General features: G+C 38.6%; 6 protein-coding genes across 13 annotated transcripts in view; 3 read left to right on the top strand and 3 right to left on the bottom strand.

Moving 5' to 3' along the window:
• fry (microtubule binding protein furry) overlaps nucleotides 1-1,531 on the bottom strand; it is a 22,233-nt gene extending 20,702 nt beyond the window's left edge. For all 6 annotated transcript variants that reach the window (XM_018032458.2, XM_018032460.2, XM_018032462.2 and 3 more), the window contains exon 1: nucleotides 274-1,531. The gene's annotated coding sequence lies outside the window, so the exon portion shown is untranslated. The remainder of the gene's footprint in view (nucleotides 1-273) is intronic.
• A 1,583-nt stretch (nucleotides 1,532-3,114) lies between these two features.
• Nucleotides 3,115-6,258, top strand: Ant (ADP/ATP translocase). Its single transcript, XM_018032455.2, has 4 exons — nucleotides 3,115-3,381; nucleotides 4,564-4,825; nucleotides 4,919-5,153; nucleotides 5,238-6,258. Exons 1-4 carry the CDS (start codon nucleotides 3,219-3,221, stop codon nucleotides 5,478-5,480), a joined length of 903 nt encoding a protein of 300 aa, XP_017887944.1. The 5' UTR covers nucleotides 3,115-3,218; the 3' UTR covers nucleotides 5,481-6,258.
• LOC108629658 (vesicle transport protein GOT1B) lies at nucleotides 6,252-7,974 on the bottom strand. The gene is made up of 4 exons (XM_018032457.2): nucleotides 7,418-7,974; nucleotides 7,197-7,288; nucleotides 6,942-7,120; nucleotides 6,252-6,860 (listed from the first exon to the last, which is right to left on the bottom strand). The coding sequence occupies exons 1-4, from the start codon at nucleotides 7,440-7,442 to the stop codon at nucleotides 6,734-6,736; spliced, it is 423 nt and encodes a 140-aa protein (XP_017887946.1). The 5' UTR covers nucleotides 7,443-7,974; the 3' UTR covers nucleotides 6,252-6,733.
• A 195-nt stretch (nucleotides 7,975-8,169) lies between these two features.
• Nucleotides 8,170-10,865, top strand: Art7 (arginine methyltransferase 7). 2 transcript variants are annotated; one of them, XM_018032452.2, is made up of 9 exons: nucleotides 8,170-8,343; nucleotides 8,406-8,555; nucleotides 8,641-8,862; nucleotides 8,920-9,152; nucleotides 9,215-9,344; nucleotides 9,400-9,626; nucleotides 9,695-10,250; nucleotides 10,314-10,474; nucleotides 10,552-10,865. In XM_018032452.2, the coding sequence occupies exons 1-9, from the start codon at nucleotides 8,170-8,172 to the stop codon at nucleotides 10,808-10,810; spliced, it is 2,112 nt and encodes a 703-aa protein (XP_017887941.1). In that variant the 3' UTR covers nucleotides 10,811-10,865. The 2 variants fall into 2 exon arrangements, with proteins under 2 accessions (XP_017887941.1, XP_017887943.1); XM_018032454.2 differs by lacking the exon at nucleotides 8,170-8,343 and having other exon boundaries at nucleotides 8,372-8,555; nucleotides 8,629-8,862.
• On the bottom strand, nucleotides 10,798-12,521 carry Dtwd2 (DTW domain containing 2). The gene is made up of 5 exons (XM_018032456.2): nucleotides 11,975-12,521; nucleotides 11,690-11,851; nucleotides 11,445-11,625; nucleotides 11,182-11,384; nucleotides 10,798-11,124 (listed from the first exon to the last, which is right to left on the bottom strand). The coding sequence occupies exons 1-5, from the start codon at nucleotides 12,055-12,057 to the stop codon at nucleotides 10,995-10,997; spliced, it is 759 nt and encodes a 252-aa protein (XP_017887945.1). The 5' UTR covers nucleotides 12,058-12,521; the 3' UTR covers nucleotides 10,798-10,994.
• Nucleotides 12,522-13,875: 1,354 nt separating this feature from the next.
• LOC108629599 (phospholipase B1, membrane-associated-like) overlaps nucleotides 13,876-14,378 on the top strand; it is a 2,462-nt gene continuing 1,959 nt past the window's right edge. Inside the window, exons 1-2 of one of the 2 annotated variants that reach the window (XM_018032365.2) lie at nucleotides 13,876-14,102; nucleotides 14,270-14,377. In XM_018032365.2, coding sequence (XP_017887854.2) covers nucleotides 13,973-14,102; nucleotides 14,270-14,377 — 238 coding nt within the window. In that variant the 5' untranslated portion in view covers nucleotides 13,876-13,972. Of the gene's footprint in view, nucleotides 14,103-14,258; nucleotide 14,378 lie in introns of both variants that reach the window. The other variant, XM_026817429.1, reaches the window with a different exon arrangement.

The following is a 14,378-nucleotide window of genomic DNA, read 5'->3' as shown; positions in this document are numbered from 1 at the left end:
ATAACAATTATATTTTAAGATTCATTCATTGCCATGATTATAATTATTGGATAATCAACTTTTTTACTCGAGCTAAATAAATTTGCTCGACAGATAAACCGAGTAACTATTTAATTAAAGTCTAACAAAAAATAGATTAGAAGCTATAACCTGGGACGACCAGTGACATCATCACAAAACGACAAAACAATAAGGGAATTTCATCGTGACGTCCCTCATCGCTAAACAATTACTACTTAATAATATATTTTAAATAAAAAACGAGTTATTTACCGTAAAATACTGCAAGATTGTGATTTAATTCTAAGTCTGACGTTTCATAAATGTCCGGCTTCTATGTATTCTTCGCAGTTTCTATACGTCCATTCATTTACAGTATTTTTCGTTACTCCACTAGAGGGTGTTACATCTAATTATTCATTAAACAATTTCTAATTATCCACGATCATACGAATATTTATCCATTCTCATTCATTAACATTTTTAAGTATACAATTAGCGATCGTATAATATAAGTATCCTAATCAAGATAAGGACGTATGTTGGACGATAATAAAATTATCGAACAGTAACGATAAACTTTATCAATATATTTCGAAGTTTACAAAATGCTTCGCTTAAAATATTTGCGACTGACATTAAATTCATCCTTCCGTACCAGCTGCAGATATTCTTCTATGCCGCAGAAACCATAAAAAGAACTTCCTACAATCACGGAGAACGACCCTGACAGTGTTGTAACCTTTAATTTTAAGTTCAGTGTCGCGATTCATTAAAATCGGCTCAAACTTTCAGCTTCTAGCAGCTTCTAGCGATCCGAATTCAATACATTACATCTGACAATGAAGCAAATGCTATTAATTATATGTTCATCATCATCATTTATGAGAACAAAGTTCATCCAAGCCAAAGAAATAAAAGTTCTCCATATCTCTGCCATTACGGAATATCAACGATCAACGACTTCGAATTCGCTTTATTTTAATAATCTCCGGTAATTAATTCTAATTAGCGATCGCGATATTGAAATTTTCTTTTATATCACTGACATATTGAGCAATAACGGGATTATGTAAAAATAAATGTGATCGATCGCATTTATTTTTATGTAATTAACAATAGCTCCTTGGGAACCTGAAAGATTTTCATCGTTATGGCCCTGCATTTTGATTGATAATTAATCGATCCCATAGGGCCGTGTAAGTTCGAAACCGCTTATAACTGCTTTGAAGTGCATTGACCATTATGACTTCAGTTAATGCACTAGCGCAGACAACCGCCTACGTCATCAAGGTCGTTATTTAATCCAATCTATAGACTTCAGTTACACGTCGCAAGTTTGATATTACTATATGTGCTTTAACTACACATCACATTCTTACGTATTAAAATCCGATGACGTGCGCTGCTAATGCTAATGATTTTCTTGGTAAATACAGGAAAATCTCAGTTTTTAGTCGCGAATTACACACACGATAAATATCTCACATTTATTCTATATATTTCTATATTTATCATCATATTATTTCTCCTACAACGTTTTGGCCCAGATTATGTAACGCCGTTTGCAGCCTAGCAAGTACGCTCTGAAATCTCTTACACCGATGCACGGGCATCAAATATTCCTAATCTATACTTAGAAAGGCATCATACATAATTATCATATTACTGTTGATAACGCGTGCTACACGCTGAGTAAGTAGATTCGCTTGTGTGAACGTGATACGAAAACACAATCATCCTGTTACACATTTTCAATTTCCTATTGCATTTACCAGGAATGAATTCTGATGATAACGCGTGCAGCTTTAAATAAATATTTGAGTGTAAAAATACACGGTAATACAGAGCAGACGGCTTTTGCACAGAAACCCTATTGCAATGTCTCCCACTTGTTAATTATTATCAGTATTATCAGTGTATGTAACCATCACCCCAGTTTGCTGTTCAACCGAGACGAAACAAAATGAAGTAGCGCAGTAAAATATCTCGTATGATTATGATTATTATGACTTATATCGACTGACTTGACAGATTCACGCTTAGCTAATGCGCGTCGGATGCTTGCACGCGCGGCGAGATCTCCACGTTGTGAAGCGGGGAGACAGTTTTAGCATTAGTCTATTCTTTACAAGGTTTGTACGCATCTTGAACGTGTATAAATACACGTTACTTTAAAGTTACTTCATTGAACTCTAGCGTGGTCCTCCGTAACATACTGGCCATGCGCCAGGGTTACGCAAGTCGCGCCCCGTTGACCTCCTTCTTTTCGAGAGATTGACCTTGCGTCTCGTTCTTGAGCCTTAAACAGCGCAAACTCGAAACCACCCCAAAGACAATCGTGACACGTGTACGTACTTATAGTTATGTACAATTGCTAACAGCTATTTTACTTATTTCTACCGGAAGACACGAAGAATGAGGAAAACGATTATCACATGGTCGATGATAAGGGGCAGCGAGCGATCGATTGATAGAGCAGAGTACGTATGCACGTCTGCATTACAAAACGGACAGGGCCTTGGTATAGTGCTTCCCCTTTCCCTCATTGCAGTTAATAAAGCTTGTTTCGAACAAGAGAGAGTATTGTCAAAGAGTATTTACCTTATTAAATACGTACTCCCATGAAATCTGCAAAAGATGAACGTCTAGATGCACGTAGGGAATATACTGTTCCTCTGTTTCTCTTAATTCGTTCCAGTATCTGTGCTAGCGATACGATACTCCAACAATTAAAATGTCAATGCATCTTCTACCGAGAATTCCCGCCAAGTAGTTTCATGTTTCGAATATCTTGACGCTAGCGTCAATTTGTCGACGTCATTTCACCGGAAACGCGTCACAACCGCGGTCGAACATGGAGATTTCGAAAGGGGTGATCGTGTATGGATTTTGTGAAGCGGGTGTCCGCTTGGCGACCGTGAAAACGAAACAGGAAGATGTAATGTCGCAAGATACTAATGAAAGGTCATGAATTCGGAAACGGTACACGTGTACGGAGTGCACGGAGTGTCACGGTCCCAAGGTGCGGCCGTGCCAGAAGATTGAACCTGCGCATAGGTTTGCACGTGACCTGCGCAGTTATTCTTAGCAGAGGTCCGTTCAACGAAAGGAACTCTGCCTCGCTCACTCGTCGTCCGGCGCGCGTCCGAATCATAGGAGTTGGTTTCTCCTCTTTATTTTGTTAACCCGTTTTCGTATATACTCACCGGTACAATATGTCTGGTCTCGCGGATCCCGTGGCGTTCGCCAAGGATTTCATAGCCGGTGGTGTGGCCGCGGCTATCTCGAAAACGGCGGTCGCCCCCATCGAACGTGTGAAGCTGTTGCTGCAGGTACAGCACATCTCCAAGCAAATCTCCGAGGACCAACGTTACAAGGGTAAGTTTCGCACGATCTTATCTATCTCAGAATCTGTAGAGCATTGGCAATGGTACGAAAAGCATTGGAGAACTCCCTGTCGGTGTCTACTGTGCGTCAATGGTTGAATGATGATGTTCGAAACATGTGACAGTCGGGCATTTTGCTCGTGTCGGCTTCCCGAAACTGCCAAGCGTTTCCGTTAAGTTAATTCGCAACGGTTAAGATTCGCATTCCTGTTATGTAATGCTGCCCTCATGCGCTCCTAGTATCTACGTCAGTGTCCACTGTCCACATGTAATTTTCTACTTTATGTAACTGGAATTAAGTTTTGGGTATTATATAACTTTGCAATGTCGATTGAATGGGAAGTCTTGCTTTCTGTGCCAAACCAATGGGTCGATATTCGACAAAGCGACTCGTCTACCAGGTGGCAGTGCGAGACTCTGCTCTTCGAACGGATCGATGACTGTGCGGACCAACATGGCCGCTTTTATACTGCAAAGTGGTAGCATGAGTACCTAAATTGCAATAATGGGCAAATAGAATAATGCTCAGAAAAATTGCCAGCCCGTCATATTCCATCCGATGTAAAATACAAATATGAATAATATTGATGTTTCAGTTACAAAATTACGGAATTGTCGATCAAATTATTTCTCATCAAATTCGCGATTTAAAATATACTATTTTCGCGTAATGAATTCAAATCGTGGTTTTCCCTTAGTCTTATTCCCCGTTCGGAGATGCTATCCCATTACTCTTTTGACTACCGCTAATAATCTGTATGATCATTCAGATATTAAAACAACGTGACTTTATGACCTTGAAGGTATTTCTTGATAATGAAAAGATAATTTCTGAAAACTCGAAATATGATTAAAGCATCGTAATATCTGTAGTACGCAATGATCCTTAATTAAGAGTATCAAATATGAAAAATAAGCATGAAATCGATCGAATCGATCAGCTGCTTGTTACATAACAATTTTCAGTGCAATATATATATATTGTGAAATAAAGTTTATGAAAGTTTAAAATGCACCACGAGTTCAATATAGCAGATCAAATCTTTTTTTAGCAAAAATTTCGATACCTCATAACAGAGGAGTGTATTCGAAATATTCGGTTGCCGTTCGAACGAACCAGAATGTCGCCTGATGCAGGAAAATGACTACACGGATACGTATTTTTACATTTTAGGTATGATCGATTGCTTTGTCCGCATTCCGAAAGAACAGGGATTCCTCAGCTACTGGCGTGGAAACTTCGCCAATGTCATCAGATATTTCCCGACGCAAGCTTTGAACTTTGCGTTTAAAGACAAGTACAAGCAAGTTTTCCTCGGCGGTGTTGACAAAAACACGCAGTTCATGCGTTACTTCGTTGGAAACTTGGCCTCCGGTGGTGCTGCTGGTGCTACGTCCCTCTGTTTTGTCTACCCGCTCGACTTTGCCAGAACCAGGTACGTCTGATCACGGTTTTTCTCATCAGGCGACATTCGTTTGATATAATAAAACTTCATATAGAATGATCACGCACGATTACCTTATTACAGGTTGGCAGCCGACGTCGGCAAAGGTTCTGAGAAACGTGAGTTCAGTGGTCTTGGTAACTGTTTGAGCAAAATCTTCAAAGCTGACGGCTTGACCGGCCTGTACCGTGGTTTCGGAGTGTCTGTCCAGGGCATCATTATCTATCGCGCTTCCTACTTCGGCTTCTACGACACTGCCCGTGGTATGCTACCAGACCCCAAAAAGACGCCATTCCTTATCTCATGGGGTATTGCACAGGTAAACGAGTCCGCCTTCGACCTTAGTTATGCGATCATACAAAACCTTCGCCTTCGTTCATAATTCGACTAATCCGATTTCCAGGTTGTCACAACTGTCGCGGGTATCGTGTCGTATCCATTCGACACTGTGCGTAGGCGTATGATGATGCAGTCCGGACGCGCTAAAGCCGACATTTTGTACAAGAGCACCCTCCACTGTTGGGCCACCATCTACAAGTCTGAGGGTGGCAACGCTTTCTTCAAAGGAGCATTCTCCAACGTTCTTCGTGGTACAGGTGGTGCGCTCGTACTGGTACTTTACGACGAAATTAAGAATCTCCTTTAAGACACTATAACGATCTTCACCTCATTACCTTCACAAACTACAATTGCAAAGTACCATCTTTATTCCACGCCATCCGACGTAACAGCAGTTATCAGACTGAGTGATTCCCAGACTGACGTTGAGCTGTCGAGAAATTTTGAGAACGGTCGCAAACTTAACGCTCGTATCAATAGCAACTTGTGAAATGCATGGAACTCGGCAGTATATATGTATATCTTGACTGTAGAAGAGAATTCGCTTTATTTATTGCCGGATTCAGTATTTTCTTGCAACGGTTCGCATGTGCTATTTTCATGTTCCATTTCCGTGACGAAGTGAAGGATGTACTTCTGCGTATATCCGAGGTAGAATTAACAGCGCGATGAATCTATGAAAACTGTCTAATACATGTGACTACGTAGACAATGCGATGGTCGGGACATAAAGTAGTAAAAATAACTGTCTAAAAAAATATAAAAAAAAAAACATATTGCGAAAAGAAACGTATACAACTGAGAGAAGGACGCGCGTCGAAATATAATTACGACGATGGCGGGGCGTGTAGACTTGGGCTGCCCCCGCCCGTAACCGCGGCCCATTGTAGATAAGTAATAAAAATGATCGTACTAATATCAACGGTGATCATCGAATTTCAGTGAACAGTAATTTAATTTTCGCACTCCAGACAACTTCGTGTAAGATAATGAGAAGCGTTACTTGTGAGTGTATGCATCCAATGTGTTCATGTTAGGATGCGTGCAAAGAAAACAACTAAATCAATAAAACTGATCATAAAATCTCTACTGGTATTTATTTCGAAACACCGAAAGCATATAATTCCATTTACTTTATTTCATTACCTATATAATATATATAAATTATATTTTCCTTCAAGAATGATGATGTGACAGATGCGTTACAGATCGTACAATTATGTTACAACAAATAGTCCCAAGCAAGAAGGAGAAAACCTACTATTAATATCATTAATTTAATATTACATAACAAATCAATATATTACTCGTCAAATTTTGAATCCTGTTTAGTTATTTTGGAATGCTCATAGAAACATTTTATAGTACTATAATACAGTTGTCTTGTTTCATATGAAATTTTGAATGAATGAGGGGTAGTTGAACTTTGTCGATTGTATACATTGTATAAAAAGAGATCTGTGAAATTCCACACAGGAATGACAGGGAAACTGGGGGCATAATATAAAATAGTAGATCTTATGTATGTACATTGTTTTGAGCGATCACGTCAAAAAACCATCATACAGTCGTCCTATTAGGATCTCCTGCAATTGAATTTAGGACTCTGGAGATCCCCGGCAAGTTTGATACGAGCCTTAAACCAGGTACCTTACGCAATACATTAATTGCAACTGGTAGAAAACCACTGTAAAATGAACAACATGGTATTAATATGCTATTCGACGATAGAAGAAATAAACAGGCTTAAAGTGAACGATCGACGTACCTGAATAATAATATAAAACCATAGGTTTCTACGATCATGCCTACAATAGGCCAACCCATGAGTACCACGATAATGCCTCCTAAGAAGGAAACACTGGCTTTTATTTTATGCCTTTGGAAGAAGAAGCTTAAAGTTTTCTTTGGCCCGATCACGCATCCTAATCCACTTAAGAACAAAATCTGTGACAGAAAACAATCATTCAGCATGACACAGCGATTGAATTATCTACACATCACATGCGACGAGAGCTCTTACGTTTCCAATAGCCAGAAGACCTTTATCAAAGATTAATAAGATGCCAAGGAAGAGGAATGAAATTCCAAACCCGACGAGACCCACTCCGATCTCTAAAAACCGATTTTTAACTGTTATATGCTATTTTAAAATTTACACTTCTCTAGTAACAAGACTGAGAAGTTATTATAAAGTTGCTTTCGTAAATTACAAGTTATTTACTTCGAAGTTTATGTACTTACTTTGCGTATCTGTCACTTCGAACATCGTTCACAGTTCACGATTAATTCGTACGAATTCCTAAATTACTTTTTTATTAATATTTCAGTATGATTCGATTGAGAATCTTCACGTTGTACTTAACCTACTCTAACTCCACGTCATACTACCAGTAATACTAAATTTTCCAACTATGCACTGCTATTTCTAATCACCGTACAAAGCTCGTATATCGAATACTGTGTTGATATCTTGACCACTTTAACATTATTTTTATATCACTTAAACATAATTAATTATTTGAGACTGGAACGAACACCTTCGTTTACACGTGTGCGTTTCGTACATAGTACATCTGTATAGACAAGTGTATTATTTATTAAATGAAATGGATTGACCTGTCAGTTAAGAGATTTTGTTGATTAAAAACTCTGCACGGTTGCTGAGTAAACGTGATTTAAAATCAATTAGTTTCGAATCATTTCGCTTAGAATTAGCGGTTTTAAGTTTAGAGTGTGACCATTTGCACGTGCTGTACTTAGTTTACGTTTGTCATAATAATATCGGAAGAAACAAACATTACTCCGTGCATCCGCTGATATTGTTTTATTTAGTATCAGTATGCCAACATTTCGTACTATCAATTCTAGCAGGATTTTATTCAATTTAAAGAAAACTTGTAACCTCGGTCTCGATCTATTTACAATGTTTTAACTGTGTTCGTTAATAAATTCTGCGCTCCGGTGGTTCAACGAATTTCGAAAAGAATAGGTATATGCTGAAAGTTGGTTTCATTCGGTTTTTACATACGCGAAATATGAGTATTTTTACTCAGTGTTTAAATCCCTTAAGTGGGACCATGACTTGGGAAGAGAAAGATGAAAATTATGATTATCATCAAGAAGTTGCCAGATCAGCGTTCGCTGATATGTTGCATGATCATGAAAGGGTTCGTCTACTGTACTCTACTATTTTTAAGTAATTCCGCATCTGTACAATTTACAATTTTAGAATCAGAAATATTATGTTGCGCTCAAGACTGCGATTGAAAAAAAACATCAGGACGGAGAAGAAGCTAATGTACTCGATATTGGCACGGGTACAGGTTTACTGTCGATGATGGCTGCTAAATGTGGGGCAGATAGCATAGTAGCTTGCGAGGTGAACAATCATATTACTAATTACTAATTCTGGAAATTAAAATGCTACATCTTTACGAGCTTGAAACTTTAAGGATATTCTTTAGGCTTTCACGCCGATGGCTAAATGTGCGATTAAGATCATCCAAGAGAACGGGTTTGAAGATAAAATCAAATTGGTACACGAACGTTCTACGAAAATGACTGTTGGTAAAGATTGTGATATGGCCAAAAGAGCAAATATTTTAGTCACCGAAGTGTTTGATACTGAACTTATTGGAGAGGGAGCGATTTCAACGTTTCGTCATGCTCACGAATACCTTCTCGAAGTAGATATTTTGTATCTTTGAACTTATTCCATTTTTCTATTACCTATTCTTTTTTAGGAGAACAGTATAATTATTCCTCACACTGCCACGATTTGGGCTCAAGTGGTCGAAAGTCCTAAAGTGTGTTCATGGAACACAGTACATCCGGTAAAAAATAGAAATAAATGTCTATTAAATATTCCACATTCGGTGAAGTTCTGTTCTGGAGCAGCTGCTGTACACGATATACAATTAACACAATTCCCTCATGACGCATTTAAGCCTTTATTACCTCCTCAACCAATATTTAGGTAAACACAAATTGCTAGGCTTAAAAAATAAATAACATCACAGACACGACGATATATTTCAGGTTCGATTTAACTGGTAAATCGCCTTTGTTGTACGACGAAAAGAAATGTTTGCACGTGAGACCAATTGCAAATGGTACTGCACATGCTATTTTTATGTGGTGGGATTTAATCATGGATATAGATAATCAGGTAATTATTGCTTGTAGGAAAATTGTGGATTAAAGATTAACCAGTGTCGAAATAGGTTCTGCTGAGTTGCGCACCGGTATGGGAACATCCTGACACGAAAGCATTGCAAGATAAAGGCCTGAGCCTGGAGGCGATAGCAGATATGATACCCTGGAGGGATCACTGGATGCAAGCTATCTACTATTTGCCCATTGAAACTCCGGTCACTACTAACAATGAAGTCAGTTTGATCGGATATCACGATGAATATTCGTTGTGGTTTCAGCTGATAAATGAAACTATGTAAGCTGATTAATAAACAGTTGATGCATTTCTCTTTTATAAGCGTTTAACGCCATGTTTGTTTACAGAAACGAAATACCAGACTGTGAAAGACCTATCTGCCATTGCAATGTTCACGTAGCTTACTGCAGAACACGCATAGGGCAATTGAACGATCATGCACGGAACGAGAGATACATTAGAGCTTTGGAAAAGAAAGTCACAGGCAAAGTGTGTTTATGCCTTTCTGACGGTTGTTTGGTGGGCCTCGCGGCTATTAAATTAGGAGCGAAAAAAATTTTTATCTTAGAGACAAATTTTTTATCTAGAAAATGCATCGAATCGTTTGTTCATACAAATGGACTTACGGAAAGTGTAGAGATTATTGACTCCACTGATAATTTACCTCCGGAGGATTCGATTAATTTAATTCTCGGCGAACCACATTTTATTACTTCAATTTTACCGTGGGAGAATCTGTATTTCTGGTACCTGGCTTCAAAGTATTCGCCGCTGGTACAAAGGATGCCGATTGCAGCAACGATAGTAGGCGTCATAGTCGAATTCAAAAATCTACATAAAATACGAGCACCGCTTGGGATCTGCGAAGGCTTTGATTTATCCATTTTCGACAGACTGATACAGGTAAGTCAATAGGAAGTGGAAAATAGTGACAAAGAAATATGAAAATGTATTCATTTGTTATAGGTGTCAAGCGATAAAAGCGATAGTCCCGTAGAAGCTCAGCCACTATGGGAATATCCTTCCAAAGCGCTGAGTGTGCCCTTCGTGCTTAAGAAATTCGATTTAACGCAAAACGTGACCGAACAAGAAACTATAAGTATCTCGGAAACTGTACCTATTTTATCGTAAGATTTTAACAAAGTTCACATTAATTCTGTATCGTCGATTCTATTCATACTCCGCAAACTGTTTGCCAATTTAGAAGCGGCATGTGCAATGGCGTGGCTCTGTGGATTGACTGGCAATTAGATTCAGAAATATCAGTTTCATCGGGACCGACTGCGGAAGTGAAGCCTGGTGAACGAATATCGTGGGACCCATTTACGAGACAAGGTGTAATTTTATTCAGAGACATAACAGATGTTACAGAAGAAAGTATTATTTCATGGTCGTTCAGTTTTGTACCACAACACGGAAATATCAAATTCGATTTTCGTGTACTATCCGAAAACGTGAAGTAACGCGAACGTTCATAGAAATGTAATTCTAAGTTAAAAATACTACTTTTCTTTTTGATGTCCCTGCGTTCTCCTAAACGTATTTATAAAAATCATTTGTTACAAAATACCGTCGTTCGATTTATTGCTTTACATGCTACAGCATAAACAGTTCGATTTATTGCTTTACATGCTACAGCAAAAGACGTTACGCCGATTCCTCTGGCAGTATACGTAACTGTCTAGCTAATCGCCGGCCTATAAGTTTCGGATAAGTTTTCTGTTTGATCACAAACTCTTTACTTTGGTGAGTCACGGCACCGTTCTCTAACTGAAATCTGAAATTTGCTCAATTATTATCCCTACGAGATACCACAGTGTTCTCTGAAATCTACCTGCAGAGAAAGTGCAAAGGACCAAGCATTTTATCCTTCAACTCTGGTTCACCTTCTAATATAGAAAGCGCGAAAGCTCCTGTTTCGAGAGTAGACAAACAGCCTTCCGTTGGCTGAGTTCTGATAACGTACTCACTGGTCGGAATACCAACTAATTTACATGCTTGCAAATTCCACAGTGCTGGACTTGAATGATATATCGCCTGACAAGAGGAACTCTGTTCATATATTTCTCACTGTGCTAAAGTTATCGGAGTATTTACCTTCGCTTGTGGCCAAGTTCCATCTAGCAATATAAGATTGTATGCTTTCTGACCGTTGTCTCCGACAGGAGTCAATTCGTCAAGTGTCACAGCATTTGGAGATGGATATAACAAAATAGTATTCTTATCATTTAAAATTTCTATTAAGCCCTCGTGTTTCGGGAGCGGAAATTTCTTTCCTCTAAAATGTAAAACGTGAACGTTGGTCCTCGACGATAAAATTGACTTTACTAAATATTGACTACCTGTAAATTATACATTTCTCACTTCCTAAACCTAAAGCGAGCATAGGCGCGGTTCGGAGGCAACGTTTCACTTCAGCCGGGTGTTGCAAAATTATTATCCTCGACGCAGGATTTATAGGGTGCTTCGGTAATCCCGGACACCAACACACTGGCACTGGTCTTCTGCGTCAAGACATTTTAAATACTATTAAACGGATCGACGTTTACTTATTCTTATCTTAAATCGCGAGCAAGATATTTTCACGCGTGAATTCGTTGAATGAAACCTAACCAAATGAGACGTACTTGCATTGTGAACACTTCTCTCTCGTTTCGGGAGGATCAGCGAGTATCTCTGACAATTCTTGGAACACAGTTTCCTCGTTCATTATGATTATGTATCAGGAAAATAAAAATCAACTGTCGAATAACTGAATGAACGGCGAGCGTACGAGATAGGATGCGAAGTGGTATAAAAACGACATTACTGTACATCAGTTCTTAATCGTAGATTTGTTAGACTACGCGTGACAACGAGAGAACTTGAATAAATTCAAGTGAGAAGACAATAGCGAAAATACATGAATTTTTAATCTGACAAGTGATGAGTGATTTTACGCGCTTCCCCTACCGCGTGCCCCTACTGTAAGAATTTAAAAGGGTTAAAAATCGTCACGCGATCGTACAATAATCATCGCCAATGTATTTAATTATGTTTAAATAGAAAATGATGTACCAGTCTCAATAAATGCAAATTAAGTGAAATGAAAACTGTTCCAAAACAACCCTTCCCTGACACTCTTACAATTCTGTCCACTACTGAATGTATCAACTCTCACTTAGCGCGTAGCGGTCCCTGAACTCTCGTTTTATTTTAATCGAAATACTTGAAATATTATTAATAAACGAAAAAAATATGATTTATAATAATATCGATACAATTATCGAGTACAAAGAAGGAAGGAACATTTATTAGATAATTTTTCTCTTCATCAGAGTTGACAGTGACGTATTTTTCTTTGTACACCGAAACATGTATACCGCGCACGTAATTATTCAAGAATATTTCCGTTTGTCTTCAGCATCGATAATCCGTAGAATTACGCATATACGATTCGTGCATGCCATTCCAATTTTAAACACTTAAGCAAAACCGCTACGTCGTTTTCCTCAATCTTCACAAATAACGAGATCCATTGAACGAGGTACCACTGAAAACTTTCGAGTTGAATGATCCCTGAATTCCTCGCGCTAATCGCTTAGACAAACGTTCCCTACTTTTGCTTTTATTTTTTTAATAAAAGAAACATACTTCTCACACGTTGCATGTTTTTGCATCGTCTTTTGCTATATTCCAATCTGTTCAATCTTCCAAACTGAGGCGACAAATGATGAAATGAACAAGTTTCAAGTACAGTAATTAGCATTTGAAATTAACAATACTATCACAGAAAATATCTTCTCTCTTATATAATACAAACCTTGTAAAGGTAATAAACCTCGGATGTCAGTAAGGGATGAAGATATCAATTATCTAAAGAACACCCTTCTATTCATTACAAGAAACGATGTTGTACATTGAGAATACTGTTGAATCTAAAGAACAAGGGTCTTAGAAGATCTAAGATCTCATTTGGGTATCCACCAGATGCGACTGCGATTCATATGCACATCATGAACTTCCTGGTGGCGCGTGGTACCGTTCGCAGAACGTCAACCTCTTTGTCACGTTCTTCTACCTGGTCGGTCACATACAGAATAAAAAGATGCGACTCGACCAAGCAGGCATCATGAAATCATTCGTTAACGTTGCAATTACAAATGTTTCGCGTTGTAATTTTTAGCCGGAACAGCCTGCGATGCGTTTCATCAAGCCGTCGAACGCTGCCGACTATAAATGTTATAAGAAAAATTGATATGATAGTTGGAGAATATCATAATGTACATTTTCCTTTTCTTCAGATACATAAAATTCACAGTCTATTTGTCGACAAGAGGTGGTCGAAAGAAGGTTGATGATTCTCTTTCCAGAAGTTAGTTTCAGTCTTTCCAGATTATATCGAAATTTAAGTACCATTGACCCTGGCAGCGACCATTGAATCCCATCGTCAGAGCCAACAGCGTACGATCAAGGTCGTTTACAGCAGCCAACTTGCGCTGAGGTTTTTGTATTGTCTGTCAGGTGCTCCCAAGTCAGATCGCGGTAATCTCTCGAGGGTAACAGAGGATCATATCATCCTGGTCCCTGTTCTTCCACGAGTGATACGGAAAATCTCGGGTTGAAGTTCATCCAGTGAAACGAACATGAAGAAACTGTGTATGTGGATTTTTTTCAATTTGTGCGTGTTCACCATGTCTCAGAAAACAGCCCTAGATTCGGCATTTAATCTACAGATCTATCGTCAATTTCGTAACTGGATTTTCCAAAATTTTGGTATGTCTTCCATTAGTGTTAACGAGTGTAGATTCTTATTGTAGTGAATATATTATTTTCTATTTTCGACTCGATGCATTTGGCCTCATGCGTCATGTGCAAAAACTTTCCTTTAAAACATGAGAAAAGAAACAGTCGTGTCGAGGTAAGCAACAGTTATTTTCAAGGTGACGGAATTGGCACAAGTGAGGGACGAAGATCGTTTTCGGGAATGAGTCTGGAAAAAGTTCAAAGGGAAATCCCAGTGGACGTTCCTTTTCCTTGTAACGTTACAAG

The sequence above is a fragment of the Ceratina calcarata genome, unplaced genomic scaffold (genome assembly GCF_001652005.2).
Source record: "Ceratina calcarata isolate Rehan_Ccalc_2016 unplaced genomic scaffold, ASM165200v1 scaffold579.2, whole genome shotgun sequence".
NCBI lineage: Eukaryota > Metazoa > Arthropoda > Insecta > Hymenoptera > Apidae > Ceratina > Ceratina calcarata.
Note: the sequence above shows the minus strand (reverse complement) of the source record. Positions and strands in the feature narration are given on the sequence as shown.